The 11,669-nt window shown below is 38.7% G+C and overlaps 1 protein-coding gene across 1 annotated transcript; it reads left to right on the top strand.

Moving 5' to 3' along the window:
• The first annotated feature begins 4,854 nt into the window (after window positions 1-4,854).
• Mstn (myostatin) lies at window positions 4,855-11,273 on the top strand. Its single transcript, NM_019151.2, has 3 exons — window positions 4,855-5,354; window positions 7,132-7,505; window positions 9,444-11,273. Exons 1-3 carry the CDS (start codon window positions 4,979-4,981, stop codon window positions 9,822-9,824), a joined length of 1,131 nt encoding a protein of 376 aa, NP_062024.1. The 5' UTR covers window positions 4,855-4,978; the 3' UTR covers window positions 9,825-11,273.
• The last annotated feature ends 396 nt before the right edge of the window (window positions 11,274-11,669 follow it).

Genomic DNA, 11,669 nt, shown 5'->3' with positions numbered 1-11,669 from the left:
AATGGGTTGAATTACAGTAGCATAAACTTTAGGGCTCTGTGCTCTAGTGTAGTCTAGGCCACTCTAGGCAGTTCAGAAAGCGTGCCCAGAGAACCTGTGGTTAAAAACTGCACTCACAGAAACTCAAACGTTGATTTCTCTTTTCCTGTAATTATTTCTTGTACACTGGGGTTTTCCAGAGCATCCATGTCTTAAGATAATGCTGTTTTTATGGTAGAAAGGGGACTTTAGAGGTGGGAGAAGAGGAGGAAACAACATAGAGAAGGGCTATGTGATGAAAGTGCACATAGATAGGAAATTGTCATGAAACTTATTACTTTGTGCAACTAATACACGATAATTAAAGAAAATAGAGGGGACTAAAAAGATGTAGTACTGGTTAAGAGCACTTACTAACCTTGCAAAGGACCTAGGTTCAGTTCCCAGCACCCATAGCGGGCAGCTCATAACACCTATTATTCCAGTTTCAGGGGGTCTAACACCCTTGTCCTCAGTATTGCATACATATAATGTACATAAATATACTCTCCTCTCCCTACCCCTGTCTCTCTCCCTCTCCCTGGCCCCCCACAAATACATATCCACAAAATAATTATAAATGAATATTAGCAAATGCAGTGTGTGTCTGCTTATGCCCCTACTGGAGAGATGACTCAGAGGCTAAGAGCACTGGCCTTTGTTCCAGAGAACCTGAGTTCAATTCTCAGCATAGACATGACAGTTTACAAATGTCTGCAACTCTAGTTCCAGCGGATCTGACACCCTCACACAGACACACGTACAGGCAAAACACCAATGCACATAAAATAAAAATAAATAAAAAAATGTTGATCAATATGATCTGTTCATACAAAAGATTTATGGGAACTGTAACGATTTGAACAGTGTAAATACACTGAAAATAAGAAGTTTTGAGGATTGATAACTTAGGGGATAAATCTTAGTTGAGATGACATTCACATCTACTCAGACTTTATATGAGGAAACTAGACCACAGGATTCATAAAAAGTGACTGCATTTGGTTCATTGTTTTATTTTCATAATCAAACATTAGTGCCAAAGGACATCATAGGCATTCAAATATTTCATGAAATGAAAAATTCCTGTATCAAAAGACATATTCATAAATAAATGCTTTGCTAATTGATTTATTTGAGATTACATAAAGTGCCAGTTGCAAAGACAAAGCTCCCGTCTTCTATTCCTTTCATACCCTAGTTCAACATTTTTGGTTAATTTTAGTCTTGTAACCTATGAAAAGCATTGATAATCAACTGCCTTCAATGTAGGGGACCTGCCTTCTTATTCTGTGACAAGTCTGAGCACTCTGCAGGCTTAGCTTTGGCAGTAAGAACAATCACTATAGAGAACTACTAAACAGTATCTTAAGGAAATGGTGAGCAATGAGATAAACTATAACCTGCAGGATGTTTCCCCCAAATTATTGAATTCTTCATAAAGCATTCTATCTGAGTTCCTAACCTTCTCTTCCTCTATTTTTAGACAACATCATTAAAGTTTTTGCAGGTTAGCAGTTCCCAGAATCTGGAAAGAATACAATCATAAACTCTTTTGGTAAATATATTTTATACTCTCCAATGTGTCATAAGACAATCTGTGGGATTTCGAATAAAGATTAGAAAGTCCACTTGCCACCTCACTAACAAGTACAAAAAACCAGCCCACAATAGCCCACCACTATAAAGTCTAATTAATATAAGCCCTATGCACCATGGCTTGCCTCCCACCTTCTGAAGCCATGAGAAACTCTTTTCAAAGATGGTGACTAACACAAGACCAACAAGCTTAAAGACCAAGTTCTCCTGGGCAAGTGGAAGAAATTCTTCTCTCTTCACTCAACCCAAAGTTATCCCAGCTAGAGTCCATTATGATAGCTGCCTCCATTCTCAGGCCACAGTAAGGAGTTCCCTGTGTCACCAAACCTTGGGAAGTTGACAATCGTCACCACTAGAGAAGGAACAGTTGTTCTTGAAACTGACTGAATACTTCTTAACCCATGTACTAAGGAGTGAGTGAAGTACCAGAAAGTTTGATTAGGCGCAGTCAGTGATGACCATTAATGGTCTCAAAAGGCTTCGCCAGCACTGAATTCATGAATGCTGATGGCTGTGCAGGGTGAGAGAGAATGTGCAGGGTGAGGTGAGCCACAGGTGCTGACTGCTCATCTTTTAATGAATGTATTGCTCTCTCTCTCTCTCTCTCTCTCTCTCTCTCTCTCTCTCTCTCTCTCTCTCTGTGGAAGGGTGCCACCACTCAACAGATGGTGTTCATTCATTACCACTGAAGTCACAGACAGACACTACACACTCAGGCCTGAATAGCTTGTCTAATGCGGGTGTCTTCTCCTGAGGAATGTATTCCTTCCATAAGACATACCACAGCATTCTAAAAACTGGTTGTGAATTATAACACAAAAGTTGGTACTTTAGGCCTTTTTAAGTCCTAAGCCTCATGGAGGTCCATGTACTCAAAATGTTGCTTAGCCCTTAGCTCGTCCGTCTGGATGGTTTTCTCTCACAAACCGCATATCTGTAACTGTTAAGTATTAAGTACACACGCCCAGCGGGCTCCATTCTGCTTTCCTGAAGCCTCTGTGCTTAAAGAAGCTGCCCTGGAGTCTCAGTGGTATTATCAGAAAGTGGCAGACAGCAATGGCAGTTAAAATCACAAGAAAGTAAACAAAATGGTAATAAATAGGCAAAATAAAAATACAACAAACAAAGGGCGCTTGTTCATAGAGTCAGAGCCGAATGAGTGGCTCAGGCCTGGCCCTGCCCTGCCCAGGCTTAGTGGGGAAATCTGTGTAGCCGGCAAAAGCCTCTATCACTGTTATTATTACTTTTCTGCTCTATGAATGGCAATCTGGAACATGTAGGTGAGCTCACTTTCTATGCTTAGTGGGATATCCCATGGGGTGCTATTCCCTTGCCTTAATCTGAAGCACTTGAGGGATAATTTGAAATAAAAGGCTTGAAACAAAGAGCAAGCCCTTCTGCTTTAGGTATGAATTACTTATGAAAGGGGCTGCATTTAGCTATTTATATTGCTAAATTTTGTACCTCAACCCCTATGAGAAACCAAAGAGAAATTAAGTACTGTGTCATCTTTGTTATAGACTTAGAAGAGGCAAAATTGAGATTTGAAATCAGGTTTATTTGACTCTCCAGTCTGAGCTCACAACCGCAGTATAGTTTAAAAAAAAGGATCAATTTATTCCGAAGTATATAGCAGCATGCGTTATAATTATAATATCTCAAAGAATTCTATGCAGAAAAATGAATTTTCCAGACAAATATGACCTTATCGGCCTGCTCTAATATTGCCTTGTACAAAGAGGACCCAAACACCTCAGGCCATCTGGTTTGTGTCTTGTTTTCCTTAATCTTTAATGATGGGCAAATCCAATACATTATGGAAACCCACTTTTTCCCCTCAAGAGATGTAGATGCCTCTTAAGAATTTGATGAAAATGCATTAACTTTTCAAGCTACTGAGTTGCATTTTAGTGCACTGAGGCAGTAAATTGGGTGTACACTGTGCAAGAACAGTGGTGACCTAAAAATAAATATTTGATACAAGCCATTATATTCTCTTGGGGTGGGGGAAGTAATAGATTAAAATTCTAAAGACTCTTCAGCTTCCCAAAAAGGAGGAGGGAATCTGTGGCCTGGAGGTGTTCTCTGCCCCTGCCGCTGCATTTGTTCACCTCTTTAAGAGTTCACCCCAGTCGATCTTGTGGCTCCTAAAGCCAAGGGTAGAAGTTTGATCCCTGCAGAGGCCACTTAAATTCAGAGAACAAAAAGCACCATTCTCTGCTGCAGACTCTTCCCCAGATCCCTGCCAGGTGTCTTCCCTCTGGTCAAAATGAGACACTGGCAAAGGGGTGCTAACCTATGACAGTGTTGGAACACAACAAAGGACACCCCTCTACATGCAACTTTCTCTTTGTGTGCTCATGGCTCTGACATCATTCACAGAGAACACAGATTGCACTTTCCTCTCAGCCTGGAAGCCTGAGTCAAACTGAAGTAATGCTCCAGTGCCACTTACAAAAATCCATTATCTGCTTGTCCTAAGTACAGAGCCCGGCCTCCTAGCTTACATTATCCTGTGGGCAGTAACAACAAAGCAACACTCAGGCTTCAATATGTATCTCTAGGATAGAAAATAGCAATGCTAATAAGCTAAAATCAAGCCCAGTTTTCATGTTAGTGTTCCAAGACATTAAGCTATCAAAAGTTAATTCCATGTACGTGGAAATAAAACAGGACTGGTTTGTAATATGTACTAACAAATAAACCGTGAAAACGGGCTTCTCAAATTACTGATGCAACTTTTTAGCAGGGTCACAAACTTAGCTTTCTTTCAATTTAGCCAGCTCTTCCTAATTTTACTTCTCTAATTATCCATCACTTCATGCATATTTTTTACCTCAAATATTTGTTTTAATAACAAAATAGCACTCCATGTCTTAAAGGATTAACATTTCTATTTTAAACACAGAGTCTAAATTAAAATTTGCCAACTTAAACAATAGCAAGAGTTTTACAGAAATTAATAAGCTTTAAGTACAGTTTGTATTAGTACACAGACTTTAGTTTATCAAATGTCACATATATCTTTCATGATTTGGGGATTTATTTCATGTATGAAGTAGTCAAATGAATCAGCTTGCCCTCGACTGTAACAAAATACTGCTTGGTGACTTGTGACAGACAGGGTTTTAACCTCTGACAGCGAGATTCATTGTGGAGCAGGAGCCAATCATAGATCCTGACGACACTTGTCTCCTCTAAGTTGGAATATAAAAAGCCACTTGGAATACAGTATACAGGACTCACTGGCGTGGCAGGTTGTCTCCCGGACGGTACATGCACTGATATTTCACTTGGCATTATTCAAAAGCAAAAGAGAAGAAATAAGAACAAGGAAAAAAGAGATTGTGCCGATTTTAAAATGATTCAAAAACCGCAAATGTATGTTTATATTTACCTGTTTGTGCTGATTGCTGCTGGCCCAGTGGATCTAAATGAGGACAGTGAGAGAGAGGCGAATGTGGAAAAAGAGGGGCTGTGTAATGCGTGTGCGTGGAGACAAAACACAAGGTACTCCAGAATAGAAGCCATAAAAATTCAAATCCTCAGTAAACTCCGCCTGGAAACAGCGCCTAACATCAGCAAAGATGCTATAAGACAACTTCTGCCCAGAGCGCCTCCACTCCGGGAACTGATCGATCAGTACGACGTCCAGAGGGATGACAGCAGTGACGGCTCTTTGGAAGATGACGATTATCACGCTACCACGGAAACAATCATTACCATGCCTACCGAGTGTAAGTAGCTGTTAGAGTATATCAACAGTTCTGCTGACTGCTGTCCTAGTGTTTATGAGAAACAGATCTATTTTCAGGCTTTTAACAAGCTGTTGGCTTATATGTAAGTAGGAGAGAAAGGAGATTTTTTTTTTTCAAGATTTCCTGAGAAACAAAACCGACAACGAAATCTGTCTTGTTTCCTTGTAGAGCCAAGTAGCTCAAAGTTAACATTTAATAGTATTTAATTTTATACGAAAAAATGTAGAATGCTTGTGTGTTTAGAGCTTAACAGTATAAGGCAAGGACTGTGAGGTTCTATAAGCAATGTTAAAACATATGAAATTTACAATTGCATTTGTCTAAAATGTGCTCTAGTTTTCTCCCCCACTAACACTGAAGAAAGAAATCTGCTGGATGTTTATTTGACACTGTTCCACAGTTAGAGTGCTTTCTGTTATTTAAAACTGTCAGTCACAAAGATTTTATGCTCTTTACGAATTAGAATAGTAATTGTGAGAGCTATTGCACTGGGAAGTTAAAGAAGGTCAATATTAAATGCATTAGCATAAGCCATGATGAAGCAGGCATAGCAAAAATAATACTCAGGCCCGAGTATCAGAAAATGCTCAGGAAAGAAGCATTATAATTGGGAGGTCATGGTGTGAATGCTGCTTGTATGTTCCTGGCACTGCACTGAGAGAACCCTGGCTGTGTACTTCTAGGCAGGAACAGGGATTGAGAACCTTCTAAAAGATTTAATTCTTTATGAGGGGGAGGGGACGTCACCTCTAACTGCAGCATCGCTTTTGGGAGATGATATGTTTCAGGCAGTTCCTATCTGAGTTCTCTGAAAAGCAAGACAGGTAGCCTTAGAGAGCAGGCAGGACACTGAAAGATTTCTGTGACATGTGTCCGAGATCTTGCTTTAATACCATGCTTTAAACACTTAAAACCAGACACGACATGGATTCAAATCAGCCCTTTACTAAGTAATCAGGTTACGACACAGCAAGTAATTTTCACTTATGATCACTCTCGGATCAAACAGTTCGGGAGAAAGTCTTCCTTATTTACATGGGGTTTGGAAAACCCCGAAGAAAAGCAATTGTTAGTGCTGAAGTTGCAGTTTCTGACTTTTGAGATAGCTTGAACATGATACCTGATTCTTTTTTTTCTTTTCTTTCTTTTTTTTTTCTTCTTCTTCTTCTTCTTTTTTTTTTTTTTTTTTTTGCTAATTAGAGGCTTCATGTTGTTCCTTTGAATGACTCTTCCAGAGCCCAAGTGTCACAGATGTATTACATTGTTTGCCATTTCTGAGGTTGGTTAGATTGCTCCCAGTGTCCCTCCCCAGGTAATTGAGGCCTGGGGGAAGGGTTCCTTTCTCCAGACTGACTGGTACAGCTGCTCAGTGAGTGTAACTGCTCAGATTCCCGAAGAATTCTAAGTGGACGTTCCGGCACAGTGTCTCTTAGTCTCTAATCATCATCACTTGCAAATTTCATGTGCACTTCCTTCTCTTGAAAAAATATCCCTTAGCCCACAGCTCTCTGGAAGGGGAGTAGAATCTTCATAAGCAGGTTTGAAAATACAGATGTCTAAAAAAATTCTGAAAAGCTAGAGCAACTATTTTTTTTCCTGGTAATTTCATCCGAAACAGGAATGAAGTTCCTCACCATGTTTTATTTTAAAAGACCACGTTACATACACACTACCCCAGCAGCCGATGTTAATGGGTGATTTTCTTCGTGTTTCGATGGGGCCTAACATCAATCAATCTCTTCTTATTCCTTTGCAGCTGACTTTCTAATGCAAGCGGATGGAAAGCCCAAATGTTGCTTTTTTAAATTTAGCTCTAAAATACAGTACAACAAAGTGGTAAAGGCCCAGCTGTGGATATATCTGAGAGCCGTCAAGACTCCTACAACAGTGTTTGTGCAAATCCTGAGACTCATCAAACCCATGAAAGACGGTACAAGGTATACCGGAATCCGATCTCTGAAACTTGACATGAGCCCAGGCACTGGTATTTGGCAGAGTATTGATGTGAAGACAGTGTTGCAAAATTGGCTCAAACAGCCTGAATCCAACTTAGGCATTGAAATCAAAGCTTTGGATGAGAATGGGCATGATCTTGCTGTAACCTTCCCAGGACCAGGAGAAGATGGGCTGGTAAGTAGTAACTGAAAGTAACATTCGAACAACCATGTTACATTTTTATCCTTGATATAAATGATAATAGTGAAAAATAAATCCTATTTTCAATGCTCATAAGGCAGACAAAGTACCTTACCCAAAGGTTGGTCTGTACCCAAACCAGTAGGTGCCAATCTCTGTGAACACATTGTTATCCCATGATGCTCTTACTTAGCATGAAGACCAAAAGCCAATTACATCATGTTCTTAATTTCATAAGGAGGTCCTTACTGGGAATTAGATGTAGTGTCCTTTTCATTGTCAGACACATAATTATGCATAAACTATGCAGCCTATATGTAACTGCAGATTCTGGTTTCTACCCGACAAATTAAAACCTTTCCCTCCCATTTTATTTGTTTCTTTCCTAGGTTATTCATTGAAAAATATTGGCTTCCAATAAAGTAAAAAATATTAAAATTCTAATTAAAATACCTTTATATGTGTAGATAGGCTTGATTAAATATATTCTACTCAACACTTCTAATAAACATGCTCAGTACTTACAGAATGTTGGAGCCATGATATGTATACAGATTACTTGGTGGATTGTTGCTGATAAAACTGTAATTTCTAAGCTAACCTTTGCCTCCTAGCCCATCTCTGGGCTCCTTTAGCATTACTTGCCCAGGAATTTACTTAGGCATTGCCAAATAATTAAATAGTGAGTCAGGGATATGACAAGACCTCATAGATTATAAAAATTAATAAAAAACATTTAATCCTCCATAGGCCTGAGTTACTGTTTTGTGTCACTTTTATTTACTTCTGCTTTGAAAAACTTACTGTGAACATATTGTTATTTTCACCCATTGTCATAGTTTACACCAAAGCATTGTACTTGGAAATGACAAATGTGGTTACCTTTTTAATCTTTTGGTTGAATTTGGGAATAGATCTGTTGTGTGTGAAACCTATTGTTTAAAGCGCTATGATTTCCTAAATGGTCTATTTTCTTTATACTTGCCATTTAAACACTACACTTTACAAATGATGTTCTCTTTGACAAGATAGCCTCGTGATAAAAGATAAAATTGCTATCAACTATTTGAGAACGTTCTTTCTCATAGATAGTAATTATTTAATCACCAAGGTTGCTAATGGGTTTTAATTATTTACAAGGTGGTTAATATGATATTCCTTGGAGTTTTCCCTCTAAAAGGAAATGGTCTTAAATGCACTGGGAGACTGAAGCTGTCGCAGTGCAAGCAAATTCTTCTTCTTCCTTCTTCTCCTTCTGCTGTGGTCCTGAGGATTGAACTAGGACCTTGCACAGGAGGGGCAAACCCTGTTCCACCAGGCTCCATCCACACCCAGTTCACCACTTCTTAAAAACCTCCTCTTTACTCCTTTAAGGATCTTCTTTCACACACTGTACACACAGCCACTGTTGTCATGCTAATTTCCCTCCTCCCACTGTAATCCCTATAATGCTCAGAAGGAGCTATTTTGCTCTGACTTAATTTTCACATTTCTTCCAGAAAAGCCCTAGGGAAGAGAGACCAGAGAGTGCCATCCCTCCAAGAGTCATCAGTCACCTGCAGCCGATGTGCAATCAGCAATGAGGAAAAGAGGGTGTTCAGTCCTCTCACCGTCCCGCCCACCTTCCTTCCCTTTCAGCTTACATTTATTTCCCAAGCATCTGTTCAGCCATTATGAGCTATTACGTCTGATAACAGTATGAAAAAGAAACAAAACTCTAAAAGGTGCAAAGGGAATGACCACAGGGAAATGCCTGATGCTGTTAGATTCTTGAAAGGAAAAATGAAGTCTAGTGTCTATAAAAATTTCTTAATAGTGCAATTCTTATTTTAAAAAAGCATAGAAATGATGGTTTTTTTCCTGAATAATGATTTTTAAGGTAGGAAGGATTTGGGGCTCCATTAACACAATTGTGCTTTCCTTTTCACACAGAATCCCTTTTTAGAAGTCAAAGTAACAGACACACCCAAGAGGTCCCGGAGAGACTTTGGGCTTGACTGTGATGAACACTCCACGGAATCGCGGTGCTGTCGCTACCCCCTCACGGTCGATTTCGAAGCCTTTGGATGGGACTGGATTATTGCACCCAAAAGATATAAGGCTAATTACTGCTCTGGAGAGTGTGAATTTGTGTTCTTACAAAAATATCCGCATACTCATCTTGTGCACCAAGCAAACCCCAGAGGCTCGGCAGGCCCTTGCTGCACGCCAACAAAAATGTCTCCCATTAATATGCTATATTTTAATGGCAAAGAACAAATAATATATGGGAAAATTCCAGCCATGGTAGTAGACCGGTGTGGGTGCTCGTGAGCTTTGCATTAGCTTTAAAATTTCCCAAATCGTGGAAGGTCTTCCCCTCGATTTCGAAACTGTGAATTTATGTACCACAGGCTGTAGGCCTTGAGTATGCTCTAGTAACTTAAGCACGAGCTACAGTGTATGAACTAAAAGAGAGAATAGATGCAATGGTTGGCATTTAACCATCAAAATAAACCACATTATAGGGTGTTTAATGATTTCCAGAGTTTTTGAACCAGGAGGAAATCAAATCACATTTATGTTCATTTTTGTCTATCATAATTACAATCTAGGCAAGGAAACGAGAGCACGTTTCCTTGTGGTCTGCTGAATTAAAGGGGTCTGATTCAAAGGCAAAGTCTTATTTCCTAACAGTTTCACTTAATATTTACTGAAAAGTCTATATATAGCCTTTGTAAAGTGTAGAACTGTTATCATTTAAAAACATCATGTACACTTATATTTGTATTGTATACTTGGTAAGGTAAAATTCCACAAAGGAGGAATGGGGCCTCACATATACGTTTCCATTCCTATTATAATTGGACAATACACAGCAACGGTGCTAATGCCATGCCGAGTGGCTCCTACTGCCGAACTTTTCGAATACAACACTCTATAAAGTAAGATTCTCTCCCTAACAGGCGCATGTGCACACAGCACTAAGCGTGCAATGCATTTTCTGTGAGGAAAGAAGAATCTTTTTCTTTCTAGAGGTCAACTTTCAGTTCTCTAGCACAGTGGGAGTGGCTGCTTTATCTTGAAAGGCCGACAAACAGTATTCACTTTGATCTAAATCTCAAAATCACCGTCTGCCTTTGCCACATGGCAGTTTTGTGGTAAAATAATGGGAAATGACTGGTTCTATCAATATTGTATAAATGACTCTGAAACAATTGCATTTATATAATATGTATACAATATTGTTTTGTAAATAAGTGTCTCCTTTTATATCTACTTTGGTATATTTTTACACTAATGAAATTTCAAATCATTAACGAACAAAGACATGTCGTGTATCACAGAAAAGTGACTGCTTCTTTTAGCAGATTCAATAATGGTCTTAAAACTTCGTATGTTAGGGTTAGATGGTTATATTACAATCATTTTATATTTTTTTAACAATATCAACATTCACTGATGGATTCATGGTGGCTGTATCTATGAATGTGAAGTTTCAGTGGCCATTGTGTTCAAATCTCAATGCCCCACTATTTTAAAAATTATAAGCATTACTAAACATACCAAAATTTATCTAAAGAAAAGCAAATATGGAATCTCAATAACAGTTACTTTTATTTTATAATTTGACAATGAATATGTTTCTGCATTTGTTCAGTTCAATTTTATAAATTGGAATTTTGTTAATCAAATGTATTGTACTCATAGCTAAATGAAACTATTTCTTACATAAAATGTGTAGAAACTATAAATTAAAGTGTTTTCACATTTTTGAAATGCATCAGTCCTATGTCATAATGATTGATTGTGGGTTTTTTAATTTTTACTTTGTTATAGATTTGCACAAAAGTTTGTAACAAAAAAAGTTAGTACAGAAGTTTGATTTAGGAACTCTAAGTCTGAGTGAAATTCCCCATGAATTTGCTTTATATATACAAAAGCAAAGGCTAGTATCTTCTGTTCCATTTCTCTCTACCTTGACCTAAAATCTATTTATTTCATAGGTTCGATTTCAAATGCAGTGCAGTTGGCAGTGGTAGACACTCCTAGGGTTACAGGCCCCACCAACGTGGCAGGGACACAGGAAACCACAGTTCTTCCCTAACACTTAATGAGATTGGCACATTTTCCTGAGCACTGGGGGCACCAATTTTCAAAGTGAATAGCAAAGTGATT

The sequence above is a fragment of the Rattus norvegicus genome, chromosome 9 (assembly GCF_021556685.1).
Source record: "Rattus norvegicus strain SHRSP/BbbUtx chromosome 9, alternate assembly SHRSP_T2T, whole genome shotgun sequence".
NCBI classification, from domain to species: Eukaryota; Metazoa; Chordata; class Mammalia; order Rodentia; family Muridae; genus Rattus; species Rattus norvegicus.
Note: the sequence above shows the minus strand (reverse complement) of the source record. Positions and strands in the feature narration are given on the sequence as shown.

What these genes read in the sequence shown, in the direction of transcription:
- Mstn (NM_019151.2), top strand. Translation starts at nt 4,979, where the DNA reads ATGATTCAAAAACCGCAAATGTATGTTTATATTTACCTGTTTGTGCTG. An exon ending in CATTACCATGCCTACCGAGT is followed by an intron (nt 5,355 to 7,131) that starts GTAAGTAGCTGT and finishes ATTCCTTTGCAG; the next exon opens with CTGACTTTCTAATGCAAGCG. An exon ending in GACCAGGAGAAGATGGGCTG is followed by an intron (nt 7,506 to 9,443) that starts GTAAGTAGTAAC and finishes CTTTTCACACAG; the next exon opens with AATCCCTTTTTAGAAGTCAA.